The sequence below is a fragment of the Galeopterus variegatus genome, unplaced genomic scaffold, assembly GCF_000696425.1.
Source record: "Galeopterus variegatus unplaced genomic scaffold, G_variegatus-3.0.2 Scaffold5166, whole genome shotgun sequence".
NCBI classification, from domain to species: domain Eukaryota; kingdom Metazoa; phylum Chordata; class Mammalia; order Dermoptera; family Cynocephalidae; genus Galeopterus; species Galeopterus variegatus.
Window position 1 is genome coordinate 64477 of NW_007731277.1, and position 17699 is coordinate 82175.

The following is a 17699-nucleotide window of genomic DNA, read 5'->3' on the forward strand; positions in this document are numbered from 1 at the left end:
ACATCCTTGCTGGATATAGTATTCTTGGCTGGCAATTTTTTCTTTTAGTATTTTTATTTTTTTTTTATTTATTTATTTTATTTATTTATTTATTTTTTTTTTTTTGTCCTTTGTCTTTTTTCCGTGTCCGGCAACGGATCGCAACCCTCAGTGTTGCCCCCGTACCGGACCGGGGACCGGCAACGGGATCGCAAGCCTCGGTGTTGCTCCCGCGCCTCGCTCAGCCAGTGAGCGGGAGCCGGTCTGTACGTGGGATCCGAACCCTCGGACGGGAGCGCCGCCGCGCTTCCCAAGCGGCGCACTATCCAGTGCGCCACCGGGCCGGCCCCTTCTTTTAGTATTTTTAATATATCACCCTGTTGTCTTTTGGCCTTTAGAGTTTCTGCTGAGAAGTCAGCTGTTAGTCTGATGGAGACTCCCTTACAGGGACTTGGTGTTTTTCTCTTGTTGTTTTTAGGATTCTCTGTCTTCGAGTTTTGCCAGTTTGACTATAATGTGTCTCAGAGAGGACCTTTTTGAGTTGAATCTGTATGCAGATCTTTGAGCCTCCTGGATCTGAAGGTCCTTGTCTCTCCCTATACGTGGGTGAAAAGGAATGTCAGGGTTAAGAAGGAACATAACAAGACAGGGTAGAGTGTAGCATGTATCCAAGAAACAGAGGACTCAGGATGGGGGACAAACTTGGGCTCTGAAACTGAGAAAAAGTTTGGAAACAAGTTATAGAGCGCCTTAAATGCCAAGCCCAAAAGTTTGGGCTTTACTGTGACAGCAGAGGGAGCTGCTGAAAATTTCTGATTGGGAAGTGGCATGACTAAGTCTGTGCCTCAAGAGTACCAGGATCCTGGCAGTAGATCTGCAATTTCCCATGAGACCAGGACAATCGCTCTTTCTCAGGGGCCTTGGTTAATCTATAAACTAGGATAACTCTATATCTAAACATAGAGCAATGTGGGGCTGGGCAGCAAGTAGAGGGAGGTTAAATTAGTCCCTCGTCTACAGATTCCAGGTCTGGGGCAGAATCCCTGGCATTTGTATTTTTAACAAGCTCCTGTGGTGACTCTGATGTGTATCCAGGTTTATGAATCACTTAACTGGTTAATAACTAAGGTTGTTTACATTTTAATGTGCTGAGACTGATTAGCGGCAGCGGGGATGTCAGTGTTTAGAAGTGAAGAGAGAAAAGTCACTTAAAGACTGTTGTGATGTTGTAGGCAAGAAGTAATGGGAATGTGGGCTTGTGCGTGGCAATACAGGACGGGGAAACAATGACTAATGGAAAATACCACTGACAGAATTGAGAGGATTTACCTAGTAATTAGAAGTGAGGGTATAATAGGAAGCAGAGGCAAGGATGACTACAAGGTTTAGAACCTTGATCAAGACAGTGACAAATTTCATACATACAAGGAAATCATTAATTTCAATTTTGGTCGTCTTGCTCTCTCTGGTTCATATAAATTCAATTTCTATGGATCTGATCACTACTAGGTGAAGCAATGACAATATTCCAAACCTTTCAAAGAACAGCTAAAACCACCTATGCACCATGTCACAGGCACTGTGCTGTACAGTTTGGTCTCATTTAATTCTAATAGGTAGCTCTCTAACCTCAATGTTCCAGGCACTGTGCTACCTGTTTCACATTCATTATCTCATTTAATTCTCAAACTGCCCTAAATGAGTGCTACTATTATCCCCGTTTACAGATGAGGAAATTAAAACTTAGAGAAACAAAGTAACTTCCCGGAGGTCATTTGGTAAAAGGGCACATATTCAAACCCAGGCAGCCTGCCTCAGAACACAAGTGCTTAGCCCCGTGCTACCCTGTTGCCCTGTTAAACAGTGGTCAGATCTGGAAACAAGAAGTGAGGCAACTAAGAACTTTCAGGCTAGTGAAAGATACAAGTTGTATTTTTAAAAAACTGCCTTGTATCCAAATAGACTTCAAATTTAAATGTTTAAAGGGGATTTTTGTTGTTCTTGCCTTGGAAAATAAATTCAAGTGATGTGATTTGATTTTGTTTTTGTTTGTTATGCTAGAAATTTCTCTCTGTACCCTTTGGGCAAATGAGGATTGCTGTATGTGCCCTGGGAAGGGCTGTCAGGAAATGACTGCACAATCATGCAAGTTCTGCAGTCTGCTTGTCACGGGATTTCCCCTGGGCCCTCTTTTAGTCACTGTTGTAATGACTAAAGCTGACAGTGAAGGGAGGGCTTTCACCCTTTACCTCAGTACAGACTCACAGTCAACATAATCCAATACAGCCAAAATCCAACTCATAGTAGTGGGAAGGCTTTCCACACTTACCAAAATTCTAAGCAGCTTTGTGAAGTCTCCTTTCTCTGACAATCTCTAAAACTATCTGGTCACATCATATCTAGGTGTCATGTGTAATAAGTATGATATAGCAATTTGTGTCTCTGTTCTCTGGTTGTGTTATTTGAATCATTCAATGTGTCCAAAACTTTCCTTAGTTTACCCCACACCTTTCTGCAAATTGCTCCACAATGAACCTCATGTTTATATTCTGTTTAGACAAAAATTTTAATCATATTTTATGTTTATTATTAATGTAACATGCTATGTAAATGTACAGAAGCCTGACAAATAACAATCTAGTTATACAGCTTAAATAATACAAGCACTCACTGCAGTCTTTATTAGTACTCAGCTTTCTTTTATTTTGGCTTTTTAAAAAATAATTTTTAAAAGTGCATAATTCTTTAAGGCTACTCAGTTTAGGAAAGATTAAAGATAACACATTTCCAGTAATGAGTTAGTCAGTTGTATATTGCTTCAGATTAGAAAATGTCAAATAAATACTAAGAAAAAAATATTTTAAATTAGCTTAATTTAGATATAGGAACATTTTAGTCAAATTTCTAATTTGAATCTTCAGTGTTTCACTTATTTTATGCGTTAATTCCATCATACCAGGTCTTCTTTCAGGAATTTCTAGACTGCCTCAGACAAGATATAAAAAGAATTCAATTCCAGTCAATAACATTATCTGTCTTCTTCTCACCAGGATGAGAAGCTTCTGCTCCCAACATGGGAGCCACGGTAGGAAAAGAACTCCCTTCAATCCACTAGGGACGAGCAAATAATACTGCTGAACTGCAAGAATAAAGACCACACAGCTGTGAACATGCACACTCTGATTCCAGCAAACAAGGACTGACTCCTTACAAAATCTAACTTTGGTTGAGAAATGCTGAGGTTGCTAAGCCACAAATGCCAAGGTTATAGACACTGACAAAAGTAGCCCCAATAAAGTGGCAGGGTTTTGGGGTGGGGCCTTTCCTTCAATAACAAATGCATTCAGAAGGTTCAGGATTCAGTTTTTCTCAAAATGTCATAACATCTTGCCAAATCTTCTCCCACTAGGCCGGCTGAGACCAGAGAAACCGATCACATTTTTCAAGCATACTTTGTATCAAGGCTCTCTGCCTTTTCTCAGCAATCCTCAGGTTATCACAGGTTCTGGTAAACTTCTCTGACAACTCAACAGCCAGACCACATTCCTGTAGCAGTGACCAAGCCCGATCGGGGCCCATGGCCTTGGCTAACAGGAGTGCCACATTCTCCACATTGATGGGGGAAGGCCCATCACTGAGGTTCCCATTTAGTGACTCCTGGGGGGCTGGCCTTGTGCTCTTGTTCTGTACAAGACGTAGGAGAAGCTTCCATTCCTCCACAGTCTCTGGGATCCAACCTACACACACACACACACAGAAACAATGTTGGCTCTAACCACTCTAAGCACACTACCTACATACAGGAGATGGTCAAAACTGTTTGTAAAAACACTCAATACCCAAACATAAAATATTCAAGAACACAATCTCATTACCCTAACACAGAATTGTTTTCTGAACATTTGTTGCATAAACAGTTCATGATAAAGAAAAGCCACAAAATTAGCCTCAAAATTCTTTCAATAACTCAGTAAGTAATTACCCAATAGAATACTCTATGCTAGGCACTGGATGTGCAATGATGAACAAAACAGATACAATCCTTGCACTCTTGTGGAGCATATAGTCTAGTAAAAGAGACAGAACTTAAACACATAAATAAATATATACTTATAAACTGTGCTAAGTACTAGGAATAAAAAGAACAAGGAACCATTAAAGAGAATGGCTGATTTTGTTTGGAGGATCTGAGAAGAGCTCTATGAGGAAGTGACATTTAAACAGCTAAAAGATGCAACAAGCTTAGAGGACATGTGCATGTGGCTCACATAATACACAAACTGAGAGTAGGGGGCATCAGGAATGCAGGGGAAAGGAGCCTGCATTTCTGACAAAGAAAACATGGAATACAACATGACATAAGAAAGAACCTGCTGAGTTCAAGGAATTTTTAAAAGTCTAGAGTGCCCAAAGGTAGCAGTGAGTAGTGAGGTTGAGATGACAGAGCCAGGCCTTGAGGACCAGCTTAAAAATCTGGATATTATTCTGAGTTAAGTGCAAGGAGTTTCAAGGAAGGAAGCTACATAATCCAATTTCCTTTTTTTTTTTTTAAAGAGAAATCATTCTGGCTGCTGTAAGGAAAATGGATTAAAAGAGGGCACAAATGGAAGCCAGATGACCAGTTATGAGGTTACTGTAGTAGTCTAGACAAGTAGCTAGGATCAGAGTGATGGTGGTGGAGCAAACAAAAGTAGAGAGATATACGTGGCAGTAAGATCAACACGCCTTGGAGAGTGATTGACATGTGTCACAAGGAGAGAGAAGTGTCAAGAAAAGATCCCTATTTAACACACCAAGAATAACTCATTATTATTAGAACTTTTGTCTGAGTGGGGAGGATTTTAGGTGATATTTATTTTCTTTATGCTTCCTGAATTTTCAATTCTTTTTCTATAACAAACATATCATGTTGTAACTTTAAAAACACAAACTATTTATATCTTAACTTTTCTGGTTATTTTTCAGAAGTATATAAATATCTATAATTCTAGTCCTACGAAACAACCTGGCCCTCTTGTTTCATTTCTAAAACAAAGATGATCTCAGTAATCATACCTATAGCTGTGACATCTGAAGCTAAATGTTGCCAGTCAACTGGCTTTTTTGTTCTGGTCTGATTTTCCCTCTCCCAGACACACAGGGCTGTAAAAAGCTGTAGTGAAGGACTCTGGGTTCTTCTGCTGCTGAGTGAAGGACCCTGATGGCATGCCGTTGGTATCTCTGCACTGAGATGGATACAACAGCAATATAAAACAGACCAAGACCACCTCTCCAAGCACAGGAATGGACTCTCAGACTTCAGGTATCAGTGTGTCAAAGTCCTGGCCCTCTGATTGTCATTTTATCAGTGTTGGATTGATAAAAATTTTATTTTATTTTATTTATTTATCTTTAAAGATGACCGGTAATGGGATCTTAACCCTTGACTTGGTGTTGTCAGCACCAAACTCTCCCAAGTGAGCTATCCGGCCATCCCTATATAGGGATCTGAACCCGTGGCCTTGGTGTTATCAGCACCACACTCTCCCAAGTGAGGCATGGGCTGGACCCTAAAAATTTTATTTTAAAAGTATCAAAATATCTCTGAAGGTTTAGGAAGTCTGATTGCTATTCCACTTTAAGTTCATCTTAATGATCTCTAACTTTTGACTGTGTAAAAGGCAACATGATGCACTAAAAAAGAACCTGAGCACAAGTTTTGGAGATAGGCCTGGGTCTGAACACCAGTTCCAGCATTTACTAGTTATCTGACTTTGGGCCAGTTAATTGTCCTTTCTGGGCCTCAGTTGAAACATCTGGAAAGTGGAAATATCAGTAACTATCCCAAGAGTTTATTTTCTCATTTAAAACAGTATATAGAAAGCACACAGTATGATGCCTAATACATACTAGGCATTCATTATATTAAAAAATTATTGTAGTTTATTCTTAATTATGATATCATAATATACCAAAGAGTACAGATCAAAAAAACTCCACAAATCTGACAACTAGCTAGAATTATACATTATCATTAAAATGTTCACCAAATTTATTGACCAGTCTGGAGTGACTTCTAAAATAATACAACCATGAGTAATTAGTTGGAATTTACATACCATTGTCCCCTTCCATCAGGCTCATATCATTCAGGTACACAATGTTGGTGAAGGCCTCTCTTCTTCTCTCCAGCTCCAAACAGAGAGTAAGATATCCAGGCCAGAAACTTTAAAGAAACCAAAATTGCAGAAAGAAGTAAAAGACAGTGAATTTATCTGGATCTGCAATACAGTAGATACTAGCCACATGTGGCTATTTAAATTTAATTAAAGGTAAACAAAATTTAAAAATCTGTTTTTCAGTTGACCTATGCATATTTCAAGTACTCAGAGGCCATGTATAGCTAGTGGCTATCATATTAGAAAGTGCAGAATAACATTTCCATTATCACAGAAAGTTCTATTAGACAATCCTGATCTTGATAAAATAAAATAAAGACAAAAGCTAGTGATAAATACTGACATTTGAGGCCAAGCACCAATTATGAGAGGTTTAAGCTTTGTGTACTTTATAAACTTTAAGATTCAATGCAAAACCAGCATATTTCTTCTCTAAATATACAAACCTTGGAAGTCCTCCTTGACTCTTCCCCCTCCTTCATTTGCTATATCCAGTATCAACAAGTCCCACTGCATTTTCCTTTGAAATGTCCCTTGGACATGCTCCTTTTGCTGCCCTACTAATCACCAATCCACTCGCACCTGAATTACTGCAACAGCTTCCTACCTAGTCTTTGTCTCCAATCCTTCTCACATATGACACCGGAAATGATCTCTAGAAAGCTCCACTTTCATTATGTAATTTTGTATCAAAAAGTCTAAAAGGGTCTCTACTGATAACTAAGTTAATTCTTCTGACCAGCTTTGAAGGTCCTGCATGATCTCATCACCCACCATTTGGCCAGTCTCATCCCTCATTATCAATGAACGAATGTGTGTCAAGTACTGACCACTGTATGGATGAGACACTATATGGGGGAAAAAAAGACACAAGTCCCTATCTCCAAAAGATTTTAATCCAGGTCACGCCATAAGACGACTTCAACAGGCAATAAATAACTAATGTGTGATGTAAATAATAAGCAGTGTCAGTTTTTCACGCCCTTGCTCTTACTGTTTCTCTCACCTGACCCACCCTCCTCCTGGCTCCTATACAAATACAAATCCTACACAGGTTTCAGGGTTTACCTTCAAAGCCTCACCTTCTCCCTGAGTCCTTCACCAGAAATTCTATTTAGCCCATTCTGATCCCTCTCTTGGATATCCCATGTCTATTACAACTGGTAACACAGACAACCTGGCACTTAACTAAATACTATCTACGTGCCTGAGAACTAGAGCTAGCAACTAAGCAGAGAGGATGGAGAGGAATTAGCAAAAGCCAGTCTTTCCCACGCAAAAAATATGCACAAAATTTAAAAGGAAAAAGATGTCTACTTTACTATCACTTAAAACAAAAAGGTACTGTGGGACTGCAAGCAATACTGACTCTATGTTAGGCCCTTACCAGTTTGTTATGTCTTTGTGGGAGCTTTGCCCATAAAGTTGTACAGTAACTAGGGAAAAGGCGGTTAGAACAGATAGGAACAACCTGCTGACTGTAAAGGAATGATTAAGTACCAGGGTGACGATAAGTCAGCCTGGCCACCTGCATCAACATTTGGAACTAGTTACTTAAGTTAAGCTTGCTTAGCAACAGCCTATACAAACCTGAGCTCAGACTTGAGATAGTGTGGAGAAGTTTGGTATATGCCTTTGGGCTGCCATCGGCCTGACACATTACTCTGTAAGTAAGTCACTCTGTAATAAAGTTCTTTGTTTTATCACATAGAATGGCCTGTTACATTGTTTGGCCTCAAGATACCTTTCTGGTTAGGTGGACAATCTGCCCTTGGTCCACCTTTAGACAGATACATTTACTTTTATGTAGCAAAGAGAATTCCCAAATGACGAAACGTATCAATTCAGGCCCTTAACTACAAGGTTATTAACTGAAATAATTCTAATCTTAACTTTAACAAATTCTGAGAAAATTCTCACCCACAAGACCTACAGATGTCCGTCATTTTCTCTTTGGTTGTAAAATCTGCAGGAAGTTTAATTAGATGAAGGATCAGCTGACTGTAACCCCAGGAAAGCAAGTGTGAATGAGCCCTGTGAAATTTTAAATAATTAATTAATTAATTAAATAGGAAATAAACTCTAGAAAGTGTTTATTAGTCATCTAGCAGGTAAGAATAGTTTAATTATATTAACATTATTATTATATTTTCAAACATTTCTGTTTGGCTTTTGAAAAATTGAAAATAGCTACTTTTCCTATAACCTATTCATTTTTTTTAAATTAGATATTTTAGGTAATCAAGAGTAAAAGAAAGAAGCCCATAATTCCATCATTCACAGATAGCCATTGTATACCGTTCCAGACCTTTTGTCTAGGCATATAAGACAGGCACTTTGGGGGCCTTTAAAAAGCTTCTCTTGGAGGAAAACACAAGGAATATTTCTAATACATTACAGGTATCAGTGTGTATTTTTTGTAAATTCTACTTTTACTAAAAAAAACCCTAAATGAGGTTGTGTCTAGAAATCCCTTGACAAATTTTTAGGAAGAAAACATACACACACATGCACTATTTTCTCCCTTTAACACAGGTTTAATCATCAAGGGCTCCTGAGATAATTAAACTTGTTTGGAGGTTCTAGCTGCACAGCTATTCATATACCCTTGACAGAGGCCCTCTTCTCTGTCGGGGAAGGTCATCCTCTTCGACAAAGCACACAGCTTCAAGAGGGATGCACATAGAGCAGTGAAGGAGGAAGGGGACACCCACCTAGCCAGCCAGATCAGCCAAATCAACCCTAGTGATCAACAGGGTGAAAGATGTCACAGCCAGATCACCCTCACATCCATCAAGGGCTCTTAATGTGGGTCCAGGAAAGAGCTGCAGGGAACGTTTAATTCTCTGAAGTCATGTGCAAAATTTTGCATGCATATGCATTTTTCTGAAAGGAATCATCAGATTCTTACAGGGTTGGTGACCCAAAAATGTTCAGAACCACTAAGAAGTACATTCAATTTCATTACTACCATGACTTGGGTCAGTCTCTTCCATAGCTATTCCTAAAGTGAGCCCAAAATGCTATAAGTGAATAATATGGTTCCATTCCAAAGGAACTTTGGAGCTTAGTCCTTAGAAAGGGGACTCCTACCTTACCTGGGGCATCCTTCATCATCCATTGTGCTTGTGCTTGGTGGAGCATCATGAGACACTGCCAAAAGCAGCCAATCCAATCTTAAAGACTCTGGCTGTAGAAAGGACTCAAGGAAGTTCGACCTAAGAGAAAGTTTGGCAGAAAAGTCACCAATCTTCATGCTGAGAAAGGAAACATAAAATGTGAGAGTGTAAAGAAACAAAGTATGGGAGTATTGATTCAGGAATCAACACAACAGATGAATTAACTTGAAAACTTTCTGCTACAAAATGTCTAGAAATGCTGGTGAAAACTTAGTAGTCCTCTAAATGAATAACTGAACCCCAAGATAATAAGAAAAATGCCAAAGGACCAAAAAAAAAGAGGAGAAATAAAAACCAGTGTGGCAAGTGTGAACCAATTAGAGGAAGAAAAAAAAAAGGAGGAAGTTGCCAGTCTAATAACCAAGGTGCACAGAGCCATGGAGAGATAGAAAATGACACACCAACCTAAAAAGAGAAGAGCTAGAACTGAGATCCACACACAAAAAGCTGGGATATCATCAATAAAAAGGTAACAGTAGGGCCGGCCCGGTGGCGCACTGGAGAGTGCGCCGCTTGGGAGCGCAGCGGCACTCCCGCTGAGGGTTCGGATCCCATGTGGTGACCGGTTCCCGCTCACTGGCTGAGCGTGGCGCGGGTGCAACACTGAGGGTTGCGATCCCGTTGCCGGTCCCCGGTACAGGCGCGACACCGAGGGTTGCGATCCCGTTACCGGCCAGTAAAAAAAGACAAAAAGGAAAAAAAAAAAAAAAAGTAACAGTAAATCCATTCACTGGCAGAGAAAACAAGCTTACCTGTCTTAGCCTAGGCCCTGAATCAAGGGTTTAATTTTACACTGATGATTTGAGAATCCCTGAGAGAGAGAGAGGAAGGGAAGGAGGGAGGTACTAGAAGTATGGTACACGCACACTTGTGATGTATGCTATGAAGTGTGGCAGAATGGTACGAGATTGCCAAAATCCTCATCTTCCATAATAAGTGCCTCAACCCTGTGGTAGTTAACAGTAAAAATGTTACACCTGCTTATAAAAGAGAAACAATGCCCTATCAAAAGAAAGGAGAGTCTGAAAATATGCTCTCCTTCTCACCGCTGATCTTCGGGCCTTGATTTCACCAGACTGTCTAAATAGGCCAAAAACTGAGCAGGATGATGATGACAAAGTTGCATGATATCCGAAGGCAAAATGGATGGATAAAACCTGATTAAGGATCGAAGAGCAGATTCCCCAAACTTCTCATACAACCTGCATTTAAAAACAAAACACTTCAGTCTCCAACTTCAGTGAGATGATATAATTTGAATATATTAAGTACTTATTAGAAATGAAAATAAATATACTAACAAGAAGCTGCCTGATATGCAAATGAGTACAATTTTAAAGACTAAGACACAAAAAAACACATGTGCTTTAGTTCATATAAACAACATACAAGACAACCTACCGGGTAGCATAAGCAATCAACAAAGGACTATCAAAAGGAACTGAATCATCTAATAACTTTAATCTCGTTGGTAGGTCTCCTTCTTCCATCTGCATACACGTAGGATTGGAACTAGTCATTTCTGAAAGATAAAGCACATCCTTTCCCCTTCATCTCTTAGCTGTAAATATTCAATTCATGAACACATTCATTTAACAATCATTAATCACGCATCTACCATGTGCACCTACTATGTATAAGGCCCAATGTTTGTTAAGCACTATAGGAGACCAAAAAAAACAACATGTAATCTCTACTTTTAAAGGACTTTAAAATCAAATTGGGATGGCAAAGCATATTGAAAGTTTTAAACAAGACAAAGGAACAGATAACAAATACTTAGGTGGCTATTATCTTGAAAAAATAAGTATCTGGGGTTATATATGTCTACCATCTATGTACATACATCACAAGCTATATATATCTACCATCAATACCAAATTGCTCAGTCTTTTCTAGTATCCCCTACTCCATCTTTTAGAATTAAACTAAATTCAATGAAATTAATTGTAAACACATTGTATATTGACAAAATAAAATACAATTTAAAAAAAAAGAAATTTGGCCTCTTTTTAAAAACATCAGTGTAGCAAATATTCATCCTCTCAAGGAAGATCTGACTTTTGGGAATAATCAAAAGTCATTTTAAGCCAAGTCCAGTGAATACAGTAAGTGATTATCTAGTTAAAATTATTTGTATTTAAAAAAAAAAATACTAATCTAAAGTAAAATGTGTTTTTTTCAAGTAGTTTTCAACTGATTCTGAAGATAAATCCCAAAGAATAGTTCCAAAAGCTGTTTTCCATAATTACAACACCATTAGAAGGGTGGGGCCTGTTCAACAGGCCATTTCTAAAGGGTCAACCTTCAATTTCGGATATATTTGTTGGAAAAAAGGTCATTTTTTGCCCAGTCTCATTGTTTCTCATTTCATTGTGTCAGGCAATAAGTACTTAAAAGGAATTCAGAGAAGGAAGCCATCATTTAGAGCTGGAGAAGTAAGGAAAAGCTTTATGACTGGGTGGGAGCTAAGCCAAATGTAACCACCTAAATTCAAGCAGCTACATCATTTCAAATTGCCCACTATGCTTGCTATAGCCAGCACTGGTAGTAACAACCATCACTCTGGCTTATTGAGACTCTTTTCTGCTATTCTCCTGTGCCCAGGGTTGGGTATGATCACATAATAAAGATGATACAGAAAATTTCCAATAAGTAATGATGTCACACACTTGAACCTATTTGAAGAGAAATAACCTGTTTCTTATGCTTTTAAGTGCTATATGCTGCTATATGTAAACTGAAGCACAACTGTAACCATAACTTCCTGAAAGCTAAAAGACCTCTAAGTCAGATAATACAAAAATGTATCCCTACCTGTGGCTATTCACTTTTGGTAATGAATCAAGTTTGCTTAAAGTCTCAATCAATTATTAGAAACATGGCATCTGTTATTCGAGCAGAATTTTGAATTAACATTCACCTCTTCAAAAACATGGGACTATGGCAGTAGAAACGGCAATGTTGGTCTTAAGGGTATGAGAGCTGGTTTCTATATCAGGAGGACAAACTGTGACCTTTGGTCAAGTCTGAGGTAGACACTACTGGCTATGCACCAAAGTCTCCTGAGGTAGACATGCAAACCTTTCACACATATTCATTCTCTTCATCAAACCTTTCACACATATTCATTCTCTTCATCTTGGACACCTGGATAAGTTACATTTCCCAGTCTCCTTTGCAGTTAGGTAGGGCCATGTGATAGAATTCTCACCAATGGAATGTCAACAGAAGATATGTAAGCCATTGCCAGCCAGGCCTATAAAACAGCATGTTCCACATGCTTTCCCCTGACATAGCAACCCAGCCTCAACCTCAAGCCCTAAGGAAGGATGGAGCCTAAAATAGTGAAAGGAACTTGGAATGCTGAATTACCACATGGAAGAGAGCTGCCCATTGACTTGGAACACCTGTCTTGACTATTATGAGCAAGAAATAAATTTCTACTAAATATGCATTATTATAAGATATTTATTATAGTACTTTAGCCTACCCAAATAGTAATATCTCTCTGTTCCTCCTTTTCCTCATCTATAAGATGGAATAACACAATCTACTTTAAAAACTGCTATAAGGATGAAATGAGCTGATGCCTGAAAAGTGTTTACCATAATATCTGGTACAAAGTAAGTACCCAATATATGATATACATTATTTCTATATTAGTAAGTTACACAAAGGATTTTCTTGTTTTTATGTATCTGCATTTATGAACTTTAACTCCAACTTCTCCAACATTGCCATGTAATTTTCTGAATGTGATTGTGAAAGAAATAAAGCTAATTTCTTATAATACAGTTTCAAATTAAACCAATGTTTGAAGAACTATTAAAAATTAAAATGAGTGTAAAACAGAATGGAAGTTGACCAGAACAGAGGTGATTTTCTACTTAAAAAAATTTTTTAAACCAAAAAATTCAAAAATGCTACTGCCCTCTACACTAATTTCTATATTTGATAAGGCAATGTGATTGTTACCTTTCAATCCTTCAATAAAAGTATCCCAAACACAAGGGCTGTTAGCATAACTAAGCTTGATACTCTCCTTTGCTCTTTTCAAGTCCAGGAGAAAAAAGTACTTCTTTAGGAACCGACAAGCCAGAATTTCAGGAGAGCAGAGTTGAAAAGTGTGGTCCATATGTCTGCTTGTGCTTTTCATCTCAGAATTCAATACATTCAATTCCAAACACAACGTTGTCAATTCAGCCAGGTCCTTCTGAAAACCATTTGCTATGGTACATGGAGAACATAGTTGAAAAAGGTCATCTGAGGACTCCTTCAGACTACTTACAGATTCACATGTTGTTTGATCAACAGTTTCTTCATTGCCTAAAGTGTCCCTTTTTTCCTTTTCATTATTTTCATCTAATATTCCCTTTTTTGATTCATTAAGCAATAGCATATCCTGGTTTGATTTCATGGATAAGTTGCCAGTATCTGAAATGCCTGAAAAGTCTTTTGTGGCAAATGTTTTTTCCAACTGTGAAAGCCACTCCCGTAAAACCATTCTCAGAGAGTTGGGTTCAAATAAAACCAGAGGGTCCTGTAGCTTGGTCCTGTACAAGACAAACAAGTATAAAATTTACGTTTAATGTGATTTTTAAAAACAAATTATTTCATTTCTAAATAAACCTAACCAATACAGCATATTCATCTGGAATAAATGTTTCTTTTCAACTCTTTAAATAACTACCGTCTCAGCAAGATGACAAAACAGAGAATATCAACTTTGTAGTATTTTACTAATTCTTGAATTTCAATTCCAAATGAAGCTACTTCTGCCCCAGACTGTCTCAGGACCACTACTGATGATCTCAAAAAGTCATTCCCATTCACTGTAAAACTTTCTCATTCATACTCACATTGCTTCTGCTGTTGCTGCTTTGAGCTCTTGGAACCTGTCTTCTTCTAGAGGTTGACTAGTTATCTCTTTTCTCCCCCTAACAAAGTGTGAAAAATAAAATAATATTCACAAGAGTTAGAGGGGATCAGAGCTTTCTTAGACAAATATTTCTAAGCACTTACTCAATAGCAGGTATTGTGCTTCATGTTACCTGAGACAAACAGATGACTATAAAAAGTGATCCACAGCCTCAAGTCAGAGTAAGTTTAAGTCAGAGTAAGCTCTAATTAGGAAGAAAGGCATGCAAACAATTAAGTGTAATATTAAAAAGAATAAAACAAATGCTAAAGAGCAGCACTTTAAAGAGCATTGTTCTATGGAAACACAGAAGAAGGAATAATTATTCTGACCAGGCAATCAAGAAAAGCATTCCTGAGGAGGTAATATTTGTTACAAAAAAATGGTGGAAGAATACTACACATGGAAGACACAGAATGAAGAAAGGTGGAGAGATGTCAGAGTACGCACCCAGTTCTCTAACAGGACTAGAAGTTAGAATGCTTAGTGGGATGTGACTGGAAATGAGGCTAGAAAGGTGGGCTAAGGTCAGGCTGAGGGCTGCCTTAAATGCCCTGTCAAAAAATCTGTACTTTTTTTCTACAAACATGGATTCACTAAGTTATCCAGAGAATAATGCACCTTTTTTGTCCTCTGACTGCCCAGATACACTGGACCTATGGGTCTCTCTCTCAATTCCTGGGTAAGTACTGAGCTTGCTTGTCTCTAATGTCCAGATCCCCTGAACTATGAGATAAGGCAGAAACCAGAGAGACAAAAAACTTCACACTATGCTAGACCAAGGTCTCTGCTACAGCTCTACTACAGAAGGACTATGCTACCAGCATATCATAGAAAGGCACCTGACAGGACATCAATGCCAACTATTTGATCAACAGTTTCTTCACTGCGTAAAGAGTCTCTTTTTTTTTCTTCATTATCTTCATCTAATATTCCCTTATTTTTGACTGATCCAACAACAGCACATCCTTGATCTTACATGCGAGAGAGCTTTAGCCAACTAACTAAGGTCACATGCTAGTCAGAAGCAGAGCTAGGATAAGGCCTAGATCCCTGGTCATTTTACTCTTAATCTAACACTCCTCTGACATCCCAGAAGTTTGAGGAGACTATGGGGGAGGAAGGGGGTTGTACAGGGGAAAGATGGAAGAGGTACAAAATTAAAACTCTGTCTCAATAGATTTGCTACAGGTTGATGTAATTTTTCAACACATGTGGAATTCACAATTTTTATGAGTACACAAACAATCCTCAATGAATGGGGTCATATAAGTGCCTTCTCCAACAGGACACAGTCTATGGCTTTCTTCAAACTGACAGCTGGCTCCCTAGACTTTACACAGATTTATATGTGAGAGCTTACTCAGTGTCTTCCTCCTTTGGGCAGGTAACTGAACTCGCATCCTCTTCACATGATTGTTCATCATCCCTGGGTTCTGGTCTCACTTTCATATCAGGGCTTGTGTGAAGGGTGCCAATCTTCTCAGTGGTTTTACGCACAAAGCTAGAAACGCTGGAAGTCAAATGCCAAAAAACTAACATGAAAAAAATCTTGTTACTGCCAAGAATGAAAAATTTGATACCTGAGTTTTCTGAATTCCTATTAGTCCTAAGAAGGCAACTTGGTCTTAATAAAGCCTCTGTATATAGCACCTTCTCTAATCAACTATATATTTCACACAAGGCCCATGTAAAACTTATAATGATTCATTTCATTTACTAAACTGCCCTGAGAAACCAATGACTCAGTGCTAAAGAAAGAGGTCTTTAATTCTTGCTATGTCTGTAATGTTCCTGTCAACAGAGGCAAAGTAAGCCATGTGATCATCAGCCCCATCCTGATCATAGAATAACAAAGAATTTCTTCATGAAACTCAGCTGCTAACTAGTCACAATATACCCTTATTAACAAGCAAAATTTGTATCCAGTAAGACTCAGATAAGCAATGAAGTAACTGCACAAAGTCTTCTCTCTCAAACTCAAATGCCAATCCTGGTTTCACGGAGAAAGAATTCTGAAAAGTCTCCAATTCCAAGGCCAAACTGAGAATGGATCAAGACATGACTAATGATACATGGAAACTGTTCCTCATCCCAGGGATGAGGAGAAAAATTTTTTAATTTTCGCTCTGGCTGGGTGAGGGAAGCCTACATCTGTTAACAACTACAATACCCAGTTACTAAAAGAGGAAAGCTAAATTCCCCAAGGTTGAAATGAGAACAGCATCATGTAACAGGTTATATAAGAAATAACTTTCTCTCATTTATAATGTCTTTCTATTCTCAGCACCAAGTACATAATGCAACAACTGAAGTAAAATCAGAAATGGAATTAAATCACAAGACTAATTGGTTTACCTTTCTTTGACAGCCTGAAGAGACACAAGAGGAGATGGGGAACGAAATGATAATGGAATGCCGAAGGGGAGAAAAGTTTCATTCTTATCTGTCTCAAACGTCACTGGAACACGAGAAACATTGTCTAATGAATAGAATGGTGGGGAGGCAACAAAATCTAGTCACATTGGAGTTTTTTTAATCTTTAAAGAAATTCTAAAATGAATAAACCAAAGGAAATGAAGGATTCAATATTAAATCACAACTGACCCAGATACAAATGAGCAGAACACGGGTTTACGAGATGCATGGGATGGTCCACATAAAACACTTAAGGCAGGTACCTTCATTTGCCTACTAACCCTGAATCCCCATAAGTCAAAAAGGAAGTTTAGAGTCTCTATTAATCTCTTCTCAACAGTTCAGTCACAGGAATACTCGAACATCAAAAAGGGAAGGTAATGACCCCCAAAACTGTAGTAATTTTTCATTCCTGATGGAAAATAATTTGGTTAGTCAGGATAAAATCTTTCCACTCTTTTGGTTAATGAACTTCTTCCTTAACCTTTCCAGCATTTTGACACATGATCAAAATTAGGCACTTTACCAATGTTAGCCTAAACATGAGGGGGAAAAAAACTAAGCATAACCTGCTCTTCTAGTAGCAAGCAGATACACAGGTCTGGATGGAAAATCAACATGCTAAAAATTATTAACACATCATAGGAATTCTATGCACAGGATAATCCTGGTAATGAGAACTCAAAGAAAATAACTGCTTCATATCAGCAGCCAACAACAGACACATTCATCACCTTCATTCCCAGGTGAGCCACAACACTGATCTGGCTGGTCCTCTTCCTGATGTGAGGTGAATTCTTTAAGTCTCTCATCTTCTGAGAGGGTTTGGCTGTGAAGGGAGCAAGAGTCTTCATCCGACTGACTGCCTCTTCTACTACTAATGATACGATAAATACCAGAGTCCAAAATACTGAAACTTTCCTAAAGGTGAAAAGAATTCCAAAAAAACAAAGTAAATTTTTTCCTATAATACAGCTTTTTCAGAGAAATACCAACACTAACTAATATAGAAAGTCAATAATAACAATTATGGCTTATTAGAAC

At 38.3% G+C, this 17699-nt stretch overlaps 1 protein-coding gene across 1 annotated transcript in view; it reads right to left on the reverse strand.

Annotated features, from left to right (window-relative positions):
• Positions 1-3384: 3384 nt before the first annotated feature.
• LOC103604476 (Hermansky-Pudlak syndrome 5 protein) overlaps positions 3385-17699 on the reverse strand; it is a 36868-nt gene continuing 22553 nt past the window's right edge. Inside the window, exons 11-21 of the mRNA XM_008589033.1 lie at positions 17390-17576; positions 16596-16719; positions 15601-15750; positions 14179-14256; positions 13295-13872; positions 10718-10838; positions 10363-10518; positions 9236-9355; positions 8058-8171; positions 6078-6184; positions 3385-3716 (exon numbers count right to left, since the gene is read on the reverse strand). Of these exons, the coding sequence (XP_008587255.1) occupies positions 3385-3716; positions 6078-6184; positions 8058-8171; positions 9236-9355; positions 10363-10518; positions 10718-10838; positions 13295-13872; positions 14179-14256; positions 15601-15750; positions 16596-16719; positions 17390-17576 (2067 nt within the window). The remainder of the gene's footprint in view (positions 3717-6077; positions 6185-8057; positions 8172-9235; positions 9356-10362; positions 10519-10717; positions 10839-13294; positions 13873-14178; positions 14257-15600; positions 15751-16595; positions 16720-17389; positions 17577-17699) is intronic.